Here is a 15783-nt window from a genome sequence, read left to right as displayed (position 1 = left end):
CCGTTGATAATGTTTAAAATGGACTAATCAAAACAGCAAAACATTTACAATTATAGAGGGCAAATGGGATTGATAATTACAAATGTTTGTTTCTAGGGAGTAGATAAAGAGGGCAGTAGAAGGGGACTGATTGTAGGGTCTTGTTAACCCTCTAGTCACCGATGATACAGGATTGGAGAAATGGCTCAGTGCCTAACGACACCTGCTGACCTTGGAGAGGACCTGTGTTCAGTTCCCAGAACCTCATGGCAGCTCTCAGCTATCTGTAACTCCAATGCCAGGGACTCATTATCTTCTCCTGGCTTCCACAGGCACCAGGCACACACATACTAATATATACATGCCAGCAAACACACACATAAAAGGATACTTTTAAAGAGTAAATGAAATAAATACTACAGCTTAGCACATAGGAATTCTAGTTACCAAAATGCCACAGCCTTGAAATACATTTTAAAGTGCTAATTTTGCTTAGTAATAAGTAAATCATATATTCTAGGGTCTATTGGCAGTTGTGTATTTCAGACTCTTGGGTAAACTGCATTAAGTGAATACTGTGTTCAGTCATGTTTCTGAAATCCAAGCCTCATTTTATTTTTCAACATCAAAAAGCAAGACAAAACTTATATTACATGTGGGATAAAGAAATGTGAAAATATAAGTATAATTGGTACAGTTAATAGATGTGCTATTCCCTGTGGTGCTAGTGATGTAGACATTGTCTTCCCATGCTTCTCCTTGAGTGCAGTCTCAGCTGACCAGGGTGCTCACTTAGCTTAGAGTCTAAGCCTGAGTACAGCATGGGCACAAACAATGTTGGTTAAAGGATTTCTGAAGCTCATACTGTTTCATCTTGAACAGTACACTATTTAGAAAAACTAAAACCTATGCAATGTTTCCCCATGAGTTTGGTGGGACTGAAGTCTCAGCAGCTGATCCATTGTTGAGTACTTAGTGAGTAGATGATGAGAAACATACTCTGTTTGCTTGTGTTCCTAGGCCTATTACTACTGTGCCATCATAGAAGATGTGATACTGCGCTTCGCTTGGACTATCCAAATCTCTATTACTGTTACAACTTTTAAGCCTCATGTTGGGGACATCATTGCTACTGTCTTTGCCCCCCTTGAGGTTTTCCGGTAAGCAAACTATTGAACAATCTACCAAGGATTTCTTTAAAAGATGCCCAGTGCTAGGCCAGCATGCTGACTCAGCAGGTAAGACACTTGCTACCGAGTCTGATCCCCAGATGACACAAGGAAATTGTCCTTGACCAACACACATGAGCTGTGGCATGCAGGTCCACACATATACACACAAGACAGTTAAATATAATTTAAAAAGTGTGAGGGGCATAATCCAAGCAGTCAGGAAAGCAGAGGCAAGTATATCGCTTTGAGTTCAAGGCTAGATTGGTTTGCATAAAGAGTTCTAGACCAGTCAGAGAAACATAATGAGATTCTGCCTCCTCCTCCTCCCCCTCCTCTTCCATTATCATCATCATCATCACCATAAAAAGATAGATTTAAAAATAGCAGGCATTTAGAAATGAACCAAAACATCTGCTGCTTTTCTACTGTGAAAGAGAATGAAGAGGCACAGGATAGGAAGGAAGGTCTCGGGGAGTTTGAGTCCACGGCAGCAATGGTATGGCAAAGCGTGGTGACGCAGCATGTGGCGAGGGCTCCTCCAGCACAATGGACTAGGAACCATAAGATGGAGGCCAAAACGAGGGCCAAGTATAAATTTCAAAGTTCCCAAGTGACCTTCTCTGGCCAGGCACCACTTCTCACATGTCCCATAGCCTTCACAGTAATAGTGGGAAGAATCAACACATGAGCCTTTGGAGACATTTCATATTCAAACCATTGTGATATATAATGCCTACAGTCAAAGTTAAGATTATAAGAAAACTGTTAAAATACTTTTAATAAACCAAAATTGAATAGCAAAGAGAAAATGGAAAATACAACTAAAAGCCACTGGCAACATAACCTGAAATGTATGTATCAGGAAAGTGGAAAGCTTAAGATATTAGAAAAATAAAAAATAAAACAGCAAACCAAACCCAAAAGAAGGAAAGACATAGATTAGATATTACCAGAATACAAAGTAAATGTGCAGTGGGGAATTTTAACAAAAACAAATTCTTTAAAAGTGCGGCAGCTGGTAAGGGGCTTACTTAAGACTAATCAAGGGAAGGGAGAAGATGGCAGACCTGCCAGGTGGCCTAAAGGCTGGGGTGGGGCCTGCACACGCTAAGTCCTGTATCACCCCTAGCACAGGATGGAAGGTCTGGAGTTGGGTTTTTGCTTTTTTAAACTTTTTAATGATTCTTTGTGATTTTCACATCATGTACCCCAGCCCCACTCATCTCCCTGCCCCCTCGTATCTGCCCTTGCAACCTTAGGGTTGCAAAAAATTAAAAAAAAAAAAAAAGGCATAGAAAACATTCATTGTGGAAGCTATTGTATGTCACAGAGTGTCCCATAGTCTACCCTTCTGTCCATACATCTTCACTTGCAGATGTCCATTAGAATAAGTCATTGGTTTGGTTTGCAGCCTCTGGCTTCTGAGTCACTATGTGTCACTATCAATATTGTATCTTCACCAGGACTCTTCCTGGTTATCCTGTTGTTGCCACATGTCATGGAGATCCTGTAGTTTTGGATCAGTAGGACTGACCCTTGTTTTCATGCATCCCAACAGTTCATAGATGATATAGATTTGTGGTGGGCAGTCTCAAAGCCCTGGACCTGGCCCTGAATGATAGCGAGCTGGCCCCTTACCCACACCACCAGGGCAAGCTCTCCAGCACTGCTCTAGCTAGACTGCCCAGTGCTTCCACGGCAGGAGGCAGAGTAAGCTTTCCTGCTGTCCTGCCCTCGGGGCCAGCTCACACACACCCACATCCAGAGCCAGCTCCTCTGTGCTGCTCAGTCGAGGCATGGGGGACACACTCCCAAGTTCTGCAGCTGGCAAAGGGCTGGGCCAGCTCTTCTACTCTCACAACCTCAGGGTTGGCTAACCTGTGCCTTTGTCATCAGGGCCAGCTTCTAGAGGTTTTTTTTTTTTTTTTTTTTTTTTTTCAAGAGACTGTCAAGTACCATTAGATGAAATAATCAAATAATCCTCAAAAAAAAAAAAAAATAGTTTTACTGTGATCAATAAGAAAATGGAAAAGAGGGGCTGGTAAGATTGCTCAGCAGGTAAGAGCACTGTCTACTCTTCTGAAGGTCCTGAGTCCAAATCCCAGCAACCACATGGTGGCTCACAACCATCCGTAATGAGATCTGACGCCCTCTTCTGGAGTGTCTGAAGACAGCTACAGCATACTTACATAGAATAAATTAATAAATCTTAAAAAAAAAAATAAAAGAAAGAAAATGGAAAATTTGAGAATTCTATCTTTTGAAGACATCAAAATTTAAATCCACATCAAAATACTTTCCATGAAGAAAACTCCAGACATAGAGAATTCTTCCAAATAGTTGAAGTCAAAATTTTACTGTTTTTTTTAAAAGCACTTCAGAGGAGAGGGACAAAGACAAGAATGCCTTAAAGTTTATGTGGCCAGCATGACTTGACATCATCTGAACCTCCCAGGAGACTCTGTGCTGTCACTATGCTATCTTGTAGCATCGTTGCAGAAATCCTGAGCACATTGGCCAGTGAATCTGATGGTATCTAAAAAGGTTAATACTTGAAAATTTAGCCTCATTCTATGACTTAAGGTTTAATGTTTGTCTTCATTACTGTTCTCTTACTGTGAAGAGACGCCATGGTCAGTGCAACTTATAAAAGGAAGCACCTAACTGGGGTCTTGTTTACAATTTCAGAGGGTCAGTATATGATCATGGCAGGAAGCATGGCAGCAGGCAGCCACAGTATAGGAACAGTATCCAAGAGCTACATCTTGATCCACAGGCAGCAGGCAGATAAACTAAAGCCCATCCCCAGTGACACCTTCTCTAGCAAGGCCATTCCTCCTAATTCTTCCTAAATAGTTCCACCAACTAGGGACCAAGCATTCACATATATGAGCCTATGGGAGCCATTCTCGTTCAAACTACCACAATGTTAAAAAGTCAATTTGTGTAATTTAACACAGTAATAGAATAAAAGGGGGGATCCTGTTACATATGGGAAAGATCATTGGTAACAATGCCTGGTTGGGCAAAGGGATATGCACCCTAAAATAATCACAGCTATTTTAAGGGATGTGGCAGAGGAAGATTGTTGAAGATCAGGCTGTGCAACATAGTGAAAATTTAAAACCAAATAAACAAAAGTTTCAACAATTTAATCAATACTTGTTCCTGGAAAAAAAAAAAAAACGGAAAAAGATAAAAGATAATAAACACCACCAGCTGTCCATCGTGGTTAGAGATGAACCTGTCTACTGGCACCAGTTATGTTCCCACTGTGTACAAGTGTGGGCAGGACAGTGAGGACAGTTATAACAGCTTAAACCATCATTTAATAACACAGGCTCACTAAAACACCAGAAACAACTCTAGTGAGAGATTGGTAGATGTGTGACCATTGACAAGTTAGTTGTATGGTAGAGTGTGACTGTGTGTGTGTGTGTGTGTGTGTGTGTGTGTGTGTGTGTGCGCGCACGCGTGCACGTGCACATGCATGTGTTTCAGATGGAGTCTTACTGAGTTACCCAGCCTAGATTCCAATTCCCTATGCAGCCAAGGCTGACCTTGATCCTACTGCTTCCTCCCAAGTGCTGGGATTACAGGTGTATGCCAACCATGCTTGGCAGTTCTGTAATCTATGGAGAAACATAAAGGATAGCAAGACTGTCCTGAAAAGTACATAGTTTAGATAGAAGAACAGGGCAGTGCACCATGTGCATAGAGGTTAGACAAGTGGTGCACTGGAACAGAGTGGGGCGTCCAGAGACTGACCCGAAGGAGCTGCATAACAGTGAAGAGAGAACATTAAACGTGAGGCAGCTGACTCCTACCACATCTGGTATACAGACTCAGTTACAGGTAGATCACAGAGCTACAAATATGCCCTCTGGAAGTTGGCAGAGAGCATGCAGTGTACTAATGTATTTTCATATTTTAGGATATCAGTTAAACAATGTGTTTTTATATACTAATCAAGCTATATACTACATGCAATCTTTAAGGTATATGTGATATACTTCTTTTTAACTGCATATTTGTAACTTTCTTATGCATATGTGTGTGGATGCATGTGTATCATCATGCACATGTAGAAGTCAGAGGACAGCTTGTGGAAATTGGTTCTCTCCTTCATGTGAGTCCCAGTGACTGCACTCAGACCCTCCCACTCGGCAGCACACACCTGCTGAGCCATCTCACTGATCTATAGTTAAGTTTTTACATAACCTGAGAGAAATAAGTATCAGTTGGACTGACAGGTAACTCTTCAACAGTAACTGTGAGGCTAACAAACTCATTCAAGTTATGTTGTGGGTGTGCTGGGGAAAGCGAAGGCCTCTCTCCCGTGAAGTCCTCACCATGAAGCTAGCGTGCACAAATGAGAGCATCTAAGGATAGTTTTAGAGAGGTGTCTAGTATTCCTGTATTTCAGGACAAACATGGCCTGAAAATGAGATAGAATTGGAAGCAAAGCTAACCTTAAACACACAAGAGGACTGGAAAGAGTGTGCTCATTTGTTGATGTCATTGATTTTTCTAGACTGTCTATCAGTTCTCCCTTCTTCATTTCCCCAAGTATGTAGGTCTAAGACCCAAATCCACTCTGCACCCTTGACTGTCTCTGGCTCTCATTTCTCCTCATCCTTCCTCTCAACTCATGTATGTGTTCCCAGCTCTGAAAGTGGGCCATTACTAAAGACTATTTCATGTGTCTGTGTGTGTGCATGTGTGAGTGGAGCACAAACACGCCATGTGCATTGCCGTGTGGAGATCAGAGTAGAAGCCTCAGTAGGTAGTTCTCTCCTGTTACCTTCTGGGATCTAGGACCAACCTCGACTTGTCTCCCTCTACTCAAGCACCTCTACCTGCTGAGCCACCTCGCCAACTGTCAAACTAACCCATTCTTCAGATTATCTATAATAGAATTACAGACCAAATACTCTGTTGTACCAAGTATACCTCTGTCACTGTTCTTCACTCTTCACTGCCAGGATGAAATTCCAGTGTTATCCAATTTCCCGGTAACATAGAAGCATAGACAGAGAAACTTATCCATCATCTTTATAGCTAATAAGTGGTGGATCTAGTGGTGGATCATTCTGTGAATCTAGTCAGTCTTGAGGAGCTGAAGCCCCTGGATTATGCTGTTCTGATAACTCTTGCCTTTGGTTCTCTGTGTTTATCTTTTATTTCTCAGCAAAGCACTGTCTCCACTCAGCTTCTCAGAACTCTGTTCTCTGTTCTCTCCAGCTTCTCAACTCCGTTACTGATTCTCCTTCCCCTTCCCACCTGCATGTGTTGGGATGGGGCTCTGTACTCTTGTCTCTTCTAATCATATTCCTAAAGCCCTAACTCTGCCTTGATCTCCAGCACACTGTGTCATCTACCTGCTGAGCCCTCCACAGGTCTATCTAGTGAACAGTTAGCTGTAGCCTGATAGGAAGGACCTGCTTCTTTGATCCTTGTAATGATGTCTTTGATCCTTGTAATGATGTCACCTTCACTCAGACCACTTGACAGGTTCTGTCAGCTTCATCTTCCTGTGGATCTCTAGTCTCAGCTTTGGGTACCATCGCCTTCCTGGACTCCTGCCCCACCTAGTCTTCTATCCTCCCTCTGGGCTTTTTTTCCTGTTCCAGTTGCTTTTCCACGGTAGAGTAATCCACTTAGAACAAATCTTGTTGGTCTCAGACACGCACTATGAGCTGTGGTCACCTTCTGGTGGTTTATGGGGTCCTGTGTGGATGGCCGGACCTCCTCTCCCTCTCCATCTTACTTCCTGCTGTTTTAACCACAGCTTCCATTCCAGTGCACCAACAGTGTTTTCTTGGTCAGCCTTTTTCGTCCTCGTCCCCCCACTACCTAAGACACGTGTCTCCAGGAGTCTCCTGTGGCTTGCCTCCGGTATCACTCACACTTTTGTTAGATGCCACCTGTCAAAATCAGTTTCCCTAAGCATTCTTAAAACGGGGACTCTGGGTTGCTTTTCTTTGCTGCTAGTGGGGCACCTAAAAGCTGATCATTTACTCACTTCCCCACTGCCGGAATAGAGGCAGAGACCCACCTGCGTCATTCAGTGCCACTTCCTCATTTTTAATAAGCACTCAACAAATTAATAAACTTACTGGATAAAGAAAAATTATATTCCAAAATCAACTCTTGTTTCCTCCCCCAACCTCCCAGTCTCACACCATCTTCCTCTTTCATTTTATTTATTGTGCGTATATGCATCAGGGGGTAGGGGCAGGGAGCAACGTCAACTGTCATTCCTCAGATACCTTCCTCCTCTATCTGAGACAGTCTCTCATTGCCCTGGAACTTCACCAGGTAGACTGGGCTAGCTCTAGAGACCTGCATGTCTGTTTCCTATCTTGCCACTGTTGGGATCACAAAAGCACCTGCTGTGCCTGGCTTCTTACATGTGGGTATCCAGACTCAAGTCCTTACACTTATTAGGCAGATGTTTTCCTTACTGAACCATCATGGCCCTAGCTGTCTCTTGAGTTTAATAGTGTTGCCTGTAATTGTTTTGGTTTTGTTTTGTTTTGTTTTGTTTTTTTCTCCTCAGTGAGCAGGAACTTGAGCCTCCTGGAAGTTTACCGGTAGGAATATATTCAGATCTTAACATGAATGTATTTACCCTATTTTGTTTAGGCGATTTGTGTGGAACTTCTTCCGTCTGGAGAATGAACATCTAAATAACTGTGGTGAATTCCGAGCCGTACGGGACATCTCTGTGGCCCCCCTCAATGCGGATGACCAGACACTACTTGAGCAGATGATGGACCAGGAGGATGGGGTGCGAAACCGCCAGAAGAACCGGTCGTGGAAGTACAACCAGAGCATATCCCTGCGCAGGCCCCGCCTGGCTTCCCAGTACGTAGTGTAGAGCACTCCTGTGTGGCTAGCTGCGGGTAACATTAGCTGAGAAGCTACTAGACTAGACCAGATGAAGTTGCTGGTATTCAGCCATGCTTCCTCTCCAGACAGTAGTAACAAACCACCCCATGAGGTCAGACTTCTGGAATATCTTCAGGAGCACATGAGAAATGCCAGTGTATCACCTACTAAGTAGGGATGTAAAGGCCATAGGAAAAGTGTGTTGGGAAATGACGTACCTGATTCTTAAGTATGACATTTGTGTGCAGATAACCTTCGAGTTAGTATAGAAATCCTATCATTTGTGTAACCTGGACTAAAGTCTTTCATTTCTGTTAGCACTCTTCTGTACATTGGGATGTGTATAGTTCAAAGAGAGATTAAGAAGAATCAATTCACTGGGCAGTGGTGGCGCACACCTTTAATCCCAGCACTTGGAAGGCAGAGGCAGACAGATTTCTGAGTTCAAGTCCAGAGTTCAATCTGGTCTACAGAGTGAGTTCCAGGACAGCCAGGACTACACAGAGAAAACCCTGTCTCGAAAAACCAAAAAAAAAAAAAATTAAAGAACCAGTTCATTATTTGTGAAATTTACCCAGCATCATCACAGAAAGACCCCAGCACATTGAAGCTACCTTACTACCATCCATAACTAGGATTCTTACCTGCCATTGACTTTGTAATCCCAAAGGTAACGGTAAATGTAAAGCATGCGGTGACTGCACTTGGTGTCGAGAGTATAGATAGACGGCAGAGTAGGTTATGATGAAAGACGTAAGTTGGGCAGTTTTTTTTTTAAGGTAAAGGAGTGCTTGGACAAGGTAAAGACTACCAGTGGAAATGGAGAGTAGGAAGGAAATGCATATGCTCAGACAGTAGTGAGAAAATATAATTGGATGGGCTCATCTGAACTGACCCACACCTATAAGCCCAGCATTTTGACAGTGGAAGCAGAAGGATCATAGCTACATAGCAAGCCCAAGGCCAGCCTGGTTTACACTAGATCCTATCTCAAAAACAAAGAAACAAATAGCCAAAGACTAAAAACTGCAAGCTTTATCTTGTAGGGAAAGAAAAAGAACAAAACAAAACATGATCTTCCAAAGAGGAGTGACAGGAAAGGAGACTATGACACTGCACAGTGCAGTAGGAAAGGAGACTGTGACACTGCACGGTGCAGTAGGAAAGGAGACTGTGACACTGAACAGTGCAGTAGGAAAGGGGACTGTGACACTGCACAGTGCAGTAGGAAAGGGGACTGTGACACTGCACAGTGCAGTAGGAAAGGAGACTGTGACACCACTGCACAGTGCAGTAGGAAAAGAGACTGTGACACCGCTGCACAGTGCAGTAGGAAAGGAGACTGTGACACTGAACAGTGCAATAGGAAAGGGGACTGTGACACTGCACAGAACAGTAGGAAAGGGAAATCTAAAGGCCGGAAGATGGCCTGGAGGCCTCTGCCAATACAGGACAGTAAAGGCCTGGATTGGGATTGTAAAGTCGGGTAAAGGAGCATAGAGGAGATGAGCAGAAGATGCTGTAGTCCAGTGAGTATGGAAGCCCAGGGCTGCCAAAGTTAGAGATTGGGAATTTTCTGGAAAGAAAGAGAAGAAAAAAGCAGAAAACAGGAAAGTGAGTCTTAGGCAGGAGAAAAGGGAAAGTAGCAGAAGTCACAGACCGTCAGCGGGAAAAGCATTGATTGAGCTGCACTTCTGTCCAGGGAGGCATTGACACTTGGGCTGCAGGAGCACTGGATGGGTAAGAGGGCTGCTGAGTAGGTGGCTGGCCTTGAGGCCTGGAGAAGAGGCTGACAGGCCAGAGCCCCTCACCGTGAAGGTCTCATAGCTGCTAGCAGAGGGCAGTCTAAACATGGTTTCTGATCAAGAGGGAGGCTCCTTGGTGCTAGTCTGTTCATTTCAGGGGTTTACAGGGAAACCCTGGGAAACTAGATGGCAGCCAGAGGAAGGCATTTAGAAGAACAGGCTTAAGGTAAAAAAGAGTGCAGGGAATCTAAGGTGAGATCTGAGTCTCAGCTCTGACATCATAGATTCCTGCAGCCTTAGCACAGCCTTAGCCTCCTGAATGTCAGCCTCCCCATCTGTCAAGTGGGAGTAATAGATCTCCTGTCAGAGATACTGCCTTCACTCTTGAGGCTAACGAGTTTTGGGTTACCCAATCCCATTTTTATACGATACAAGAATCTCTGCCCAGCCTCCTAAATGTTGTGTCAGTTGACATCAGCAGTGCTAACAGTTTGACTGAGGCTCCTGGTTATCGCTGGGTAACCAGTGCTCAAACTCACATCCTTGTTTCTGGGTACTGCTTTGTCTGTTTAAACCTAACCTACTGCTGTTCCTACCTCTTCCCTTGCAGTAGATAGCTCCTGGGTAGCGTGCATGCTTGGTGGTGGGAAGGGTGGACTCAGCAGCACTGCGTGGGACTGATCATACATGTTTATTTCCTCTAATCACGCTAGATCCAAGGCTCGCGACACTAAGGTATTGATAGAAGACACAGACGACGAAGCTAACACTTGAATTCGCTGAAGTCTAGAGTAACATCCTTGGTTTTCTACTCTACAATCCTTTCCTCGACCAACGCAACCTCCAGCACCTTTTTCCAGCTGAGAACAGGAGAAAACAGAACACGTTCCCGGGCTCTTCAGATCGGGTCCTATGGACTCCGAGCAAGCTCACTGTGTTTCTTTTCTTTTCTTCTGGTTTAATCTTCATTTTCTATTTTTAAAACAAATACTTCATTTTGCCAATCAGAAGATGTTTTAAGGAACAAACACCTAATATCTTACAGATTGTTTACAATCACAAGGATACAGAAGCCCATCAGGATGAAGAGAAGCATTGGAAGGAGCGTCTGATGCACTGCACGGAGAGCTCAGCTTCACCGGCCGGTTTTGACTGTCTGAAACCGGATACCGGTTTTTAAATTTTCTGTCAGTTTCTATGGAGAGTCTTTCCCTTCCTTCACAGCCAGTGCAGAAGCACTGGCAGCACTTGCAGGGGAAGTGCAGCTCGGAGCAGCACCTCCTCCACAAAGCTACTTTTAATTCGATGTGACTTTTCTCATCTGGGGAGGGTTTCGGGTGGGTGGGGAATATGCTGTATTCATTACATGCAGTTTCTCATTATTTATGAAACTTAACCATAAATGAATGCTGCTCCTGTGAATGGAGGCAGGAGGAACTGAGGCTCGCTGGCATTGCGGAGGGTCAAGCCCACACACCTCTTCCAGGAAACAACTAGTTTGATTTTTTTTTTCCCTCATTTGTTTTAACTTTAAACCAAAGTTTTATTGCTAAATTTTAAGTTGCTGCTCTAGAGTCCCAAGCATCACTGTCATGACCAGGCAGGCATCCCACTCGCATCCCAGTGGTGGACATCCAGAGAAAAGGTTCTGACAGTTGTTTCTATAGGAGCAGGTGCAGGATACAGTCACCCAAATACCAGTCACAAAGATGACGTTTTGCCGTGTGCGTCTGCATATGGGAGAATTGTAATCTTTACCAGTGGAAAGACAGGCCGCTTTCAGACCCCTCACACTTCATCAGACATTTCCCCTTCTGGCCTCACCTACCTCAGCCAGAATTTGATCAAATTAAAAGTCTTTTGTGAGGACTGTATGTCTGAGCATCTAGAACAAATCCTTTATATTCGTTGACACAAAAGATCTTGGTGGCTATTTTTAACCCAGCTGTATTAAAAGGTGATATTGAATTTTATAACACCCCCACCATGGCCTGCTTTTAAATTCAGGGCTTCTAAACCTGGTCATACTTTTAAAATTATATTTCTTAGAAAATTGAGGGTATAAATACCCACTTTATTCTTTATCTCACCCCCTTTCTTCATAAGTTCTCTAGAGAAGCCTGAAAACACATAGCGTTTGACTTTCTTGAAAATGGTTGGTTTCAGATCTGGTATTCATCAGTACTGGGAATATAGATCATTGGTAGTAGTGACTGCCCAGCATTCTTGAGACCCTTGATTTTCTCTCCAGCATGGGTCAGGGTAGAGAAACAGCCATTATTCAGTAAAATTAATATAAATACCAGGAAAAGGTAAATGGCCCCACCCCTCAGATCTATATAAAAGTCCCACATAGGAGAGTCATGAACATGTGCCCTTGTCAAATTAACTTTAGACTGAGAAACCGGTGACTAGGGAAACAGCAGTAACACATTGTTTTAAAACTTGGCTACTGCCCCTTATCTTGTGCTTTGTTGTTAGCTCCTCCTGCATATCAAACCTTTACTCACTAAAGTTACAGCACTGCTAAAATCCTACTGATTAACTCATCAACTTCGGTTTACAAAGTTTCTTCCATTTTTATTCTGACAAAGTTCCATTTTTTTCCTCCTATCTGGATTGAGATTTTTAACAACACCATGCCCCCCCACGCCCAAAAAGCTCACTCAATGTTGTAGGTTCTGTTGCTTTTTGTGTTTTGCCAAGCATGTCCCTTGCCCCAAAACTAAAGAGCAAACGTTTATTTAAAATAAAAACAAAACTATAAATAAATTGTATACTTTATAATAATCAGTGGTAACAATTTAGAGACCCCTGGTAGATTAAAGGTTGCATTATTTCTATTTAGAATTTTTTTTTCCTTACTATTCTGGGGTTTTGTACTTTAAAGCTGGGGATAGACTTCACTGGTTTCTGAGGTAACAGCAGTAATGATTAGGAATATATAGAAAAGTTCAGTGACCAGTCATTTCTTGTACAAATAAAATCAGTGGTACTGTGTATCCAGAGCCCTGTGAATTGTCAGCTTCTTTCTCTGGTAGTGAGCTGAATGGCGGCACACATGACTCACAGTTGACTCCTGATGTTCCAGCTCTCGGATGTCTTTATGTCAGCACAGAGCCAGTTTGGTCTTTCTCCTCCTGCCAGGATCCCAGGCCCTAATCAGTATTATTTCTTTCATAAACGTAAGTGATGGAGTATATTCCTTTTCTGATATCTGTGCTGTTGACTACTCAGACATAAGCTTACATGCTGTGAGGCTTACGTGGCAGATGCCCCAGTGTGTATTCAAATGCTCTGGCTGCATCCCTTCCCAGCTCTAAAGAGATTACTCCATCAAAAGATTTTAGGAAACAACATATGCATTAATTATTTTCTTCTGAAAAAGGCGATGTGCATTTTTCTTTCCTCAGTTTCATCTGCCCCAGGCACTGTGAGCAGTGTCCTACTAATGGACTCTTGGATAATCCTGTACCCTGAAACTCTCAATGGAACATACCAATGTCATGTCACATAAACCAGAAGTAACATTTATCTGATTGTAGCCTTAGAACTCTTAATTTTACTTTTATTTGAAAAGGACCCCATTTTTAATAGCGCTTGAAATACCCCCAAAAGAAATGAAAAAGAGACTAAAGTCCACTTTTCATTTTATACTCATGCAGAAAACAGTATAGTTGGAAGAGATACTATCTGTTTGTTGTTAGCAAATTAGCCTAAACCTCAGATGCCCTCCCATACCGAGGCAGTGGCGGGATCAGCGATGAAGTCAGTCCCATAGTTGGGTGTAATGGCCATGTGCAGGCTTTCTATCTCCAGCCCCCTATTATTACACTCCTTAAACAAACTGTTTAGATTCAGGGGACACAGTGTGAGTGCCAGTAGCTCAGCAAGAACCCAGATGACCTTTTAGAGGAGGCCCTTCCTCCTGGGAGCCATGACTCCCTGATGTTCTAGATGAGCTCTCTTGGGTGGTGTCTTTCCACCATGCTTCCCTGTTTTCTGAGCAGGTGAACCTAAGGCAAGGCAAGAGCAGAACTGAGGCACATTGACAGGGGTCAGAGTAATAGAATTTTGCTCCTAGTTGATGGAGAGGACTGGGTGGGGCAGTGGCAGCAGGAACAGGGCACTGGTAAATCATGTGACTCGGGCTGTGACTTCCTGTCCCTCTAAGCTTCCACTTCCTGTCACGTGCATTATTTAAGGATAGTTCTTCACTCCCAAATTCAATTTTCCAAGCAGTAACTGCAGAGATTTCTTATTCTAAGAAAAGGGATTTAGGAATTACACTATCTGTGACATTATATTAAAACCATGGGATTCTCTAGTGATTATACTATTGCATAAATACGTTTTAGGTTGTTGTTTTTTACTAGTTTAATAAAATTTGCCTTCCTCTCAATAGGAACTTTTTACTATAAACAGTATGTTTCAGTATCTAAAATTAAGGTAACTTCTTAGACTAAACATTGATTGTGTGGAATCTTGAGCTACAGAAACCATACTTTTCTCTATTCTAATGAGCCAGTGTCATTACTGACCAAGGGAAAATAGAAATTCGGGTTGAATTTGGAAAATGGTAAGATGTTTTCTAATTGTTTTTGTTTTGTTTTGTTTTGTTTTTGGTGGTCATTCACTTAAACATGAATTTCTGCATTTCAGGTATCAGTCATGATACTTGATGTTAAAGCTCCCAGCCTGCGTATTTCATGTTTATACAATGCCAGAACACATGGTTGTGTGGGATAGAGTTGATTATATTGTAGCATCAGTTTGTGTTATTCAGTGTTAGGAGCCAGCCCTCTAGCCAACATTAACCACACTCTACTCAATGAATATTTTTTAAAAAGCAAAACATTTCATCAGCCCTGCAAGAGCTGCAGTTAGAGAGTAGAGTCTGCCTGACGGAGAAGAGGTGCTTGATGGGCGTGGCCCAATGCCTTTCTTACAAGAACTTTCAAAACTGATAACGATTTGCCTGCCCCCTAGAAACAACCTTCAGAATATTTCTTATCGTGGATGAGGAAGTGAGGGGGACAAGATGAGTTTCCCCAGAAGTGGGGAAAACCATATCAATTTACAACTGAATATGTTTTCTTGTAGCAAACCCTTGGTTTATTTTATTAAGCCAATGCCAGCTTCAGTTTTTTTATACGGTGCCATTCATCTACGGAGGACAATCAAGTGACCTACTGTTTGCCTTGGATTCAGTGTCTATTGATTGAGTCTCATCTTGTATACCTTTGAACTTAATTCCCACTTGACTCCTGTCCATCTGAACCACCACAAGGCAGAGGGCAGCCGGTGGCACTGCTGGACAGATGTGGACGTGTGAGAAAGGGCAGGGTCCTGCCTCACTGTCTCTCCAACACTCTCTAAAGTTCTTGCCTGCACTTCTCCCGTTGTCCCTGGCAACACTAGTATGCTGTGGACAGGGAGAAGGACTGCTTGTGTTTGTTTTAAACTGTTAAGATAAAATTGTAAACCACTCCTATTTCAGTTGCAAAAACAAACCAAAACCCTTGAGGCTTTCTTACGTTGTGAAGATTCCTTATGTGGGGTTCCTAGGTTAGCACGGAAACTTGTGTCAATGAAGAGGGTTTAGGAGGGAAGCAGGGTGAAACTTGTTATTTTTCTTTTCAAAACCCTCTCCCTCAGCTGTATACACACACACACACACACACACACACACACACACACCCCATGTTGGCCAGGTGATGCTGTCCGGTGACTCCCTGAACTATAGTTGTCAAGAGTAACAATGATCGTGATTAGTCCTCTGGGTGACCCCTGCCCCGTGTGCACCCTTGCTTTCTTTCCTACTCTCCACTCTGGTAAACGGAAAAGGTGACGTCAAAGAATCAATGCTTGCTTGGACTCACGTTGTATCTGTGACTATGCTATTAGCCGTCTCCTTTCCCCTTCTTATATGGGTAGAATTCTTATGGCATGTGGCGCCTCCTTCTGGATAGGTAGGTTAAGTGCACAATGTG

The 15783-nt window shown here is 43.1% G+C and overlaps 1 protein-coding gene across 1 annotated transcript in view; it reads left to right on the top strand.

Annotated features, from left to right (window-relative positions):
• The window catches only part of Xpr1 (xenotropic and polytropic retrovirus receptor 1), a 174818-nt gene extending 159515 nt beyond the window's left edge, over positions 1-15303 (top strand). Inside the window, exons 13-15 of the mRNA XM_021197505.2 lie at positions 1000-1139; positions 7800-8021; positions 10504-15303. Of these exons, the coding sequence (XP_021053164.1) occupies positions 1000-1139; positions 7800-8021; positions 10504-10564 (423 nt within the window). The 3' untranslated portion in view covers positions 10565-15303. The remainder of the gene's footprint in view (positions 1-999; positions 1140-7799; positions 8022-10503) is intronic.
• The last annotated feature ends 480 nt before the right edge of the window (positions 15304-15783 follow it).

The sequence above is a fragment of the Mus pahari genome, chromosome 5 (assembly GCF_900095145.1).
Source record: "Mus pahari chromosome 5, PAHARI_EIJ_v1.1, whole genome shotgun sequence".
Classification (NCBI taxonomy): Eukaryota; Metazoa; Chordata; class Mammalia; order Rodentia; family Muridae; genus Mus; species Mus pahari.
Note: the sequence above shows the minus strand (reverse complement) of the source record. Positions and strands in the feature narration are given on the sequence as shown.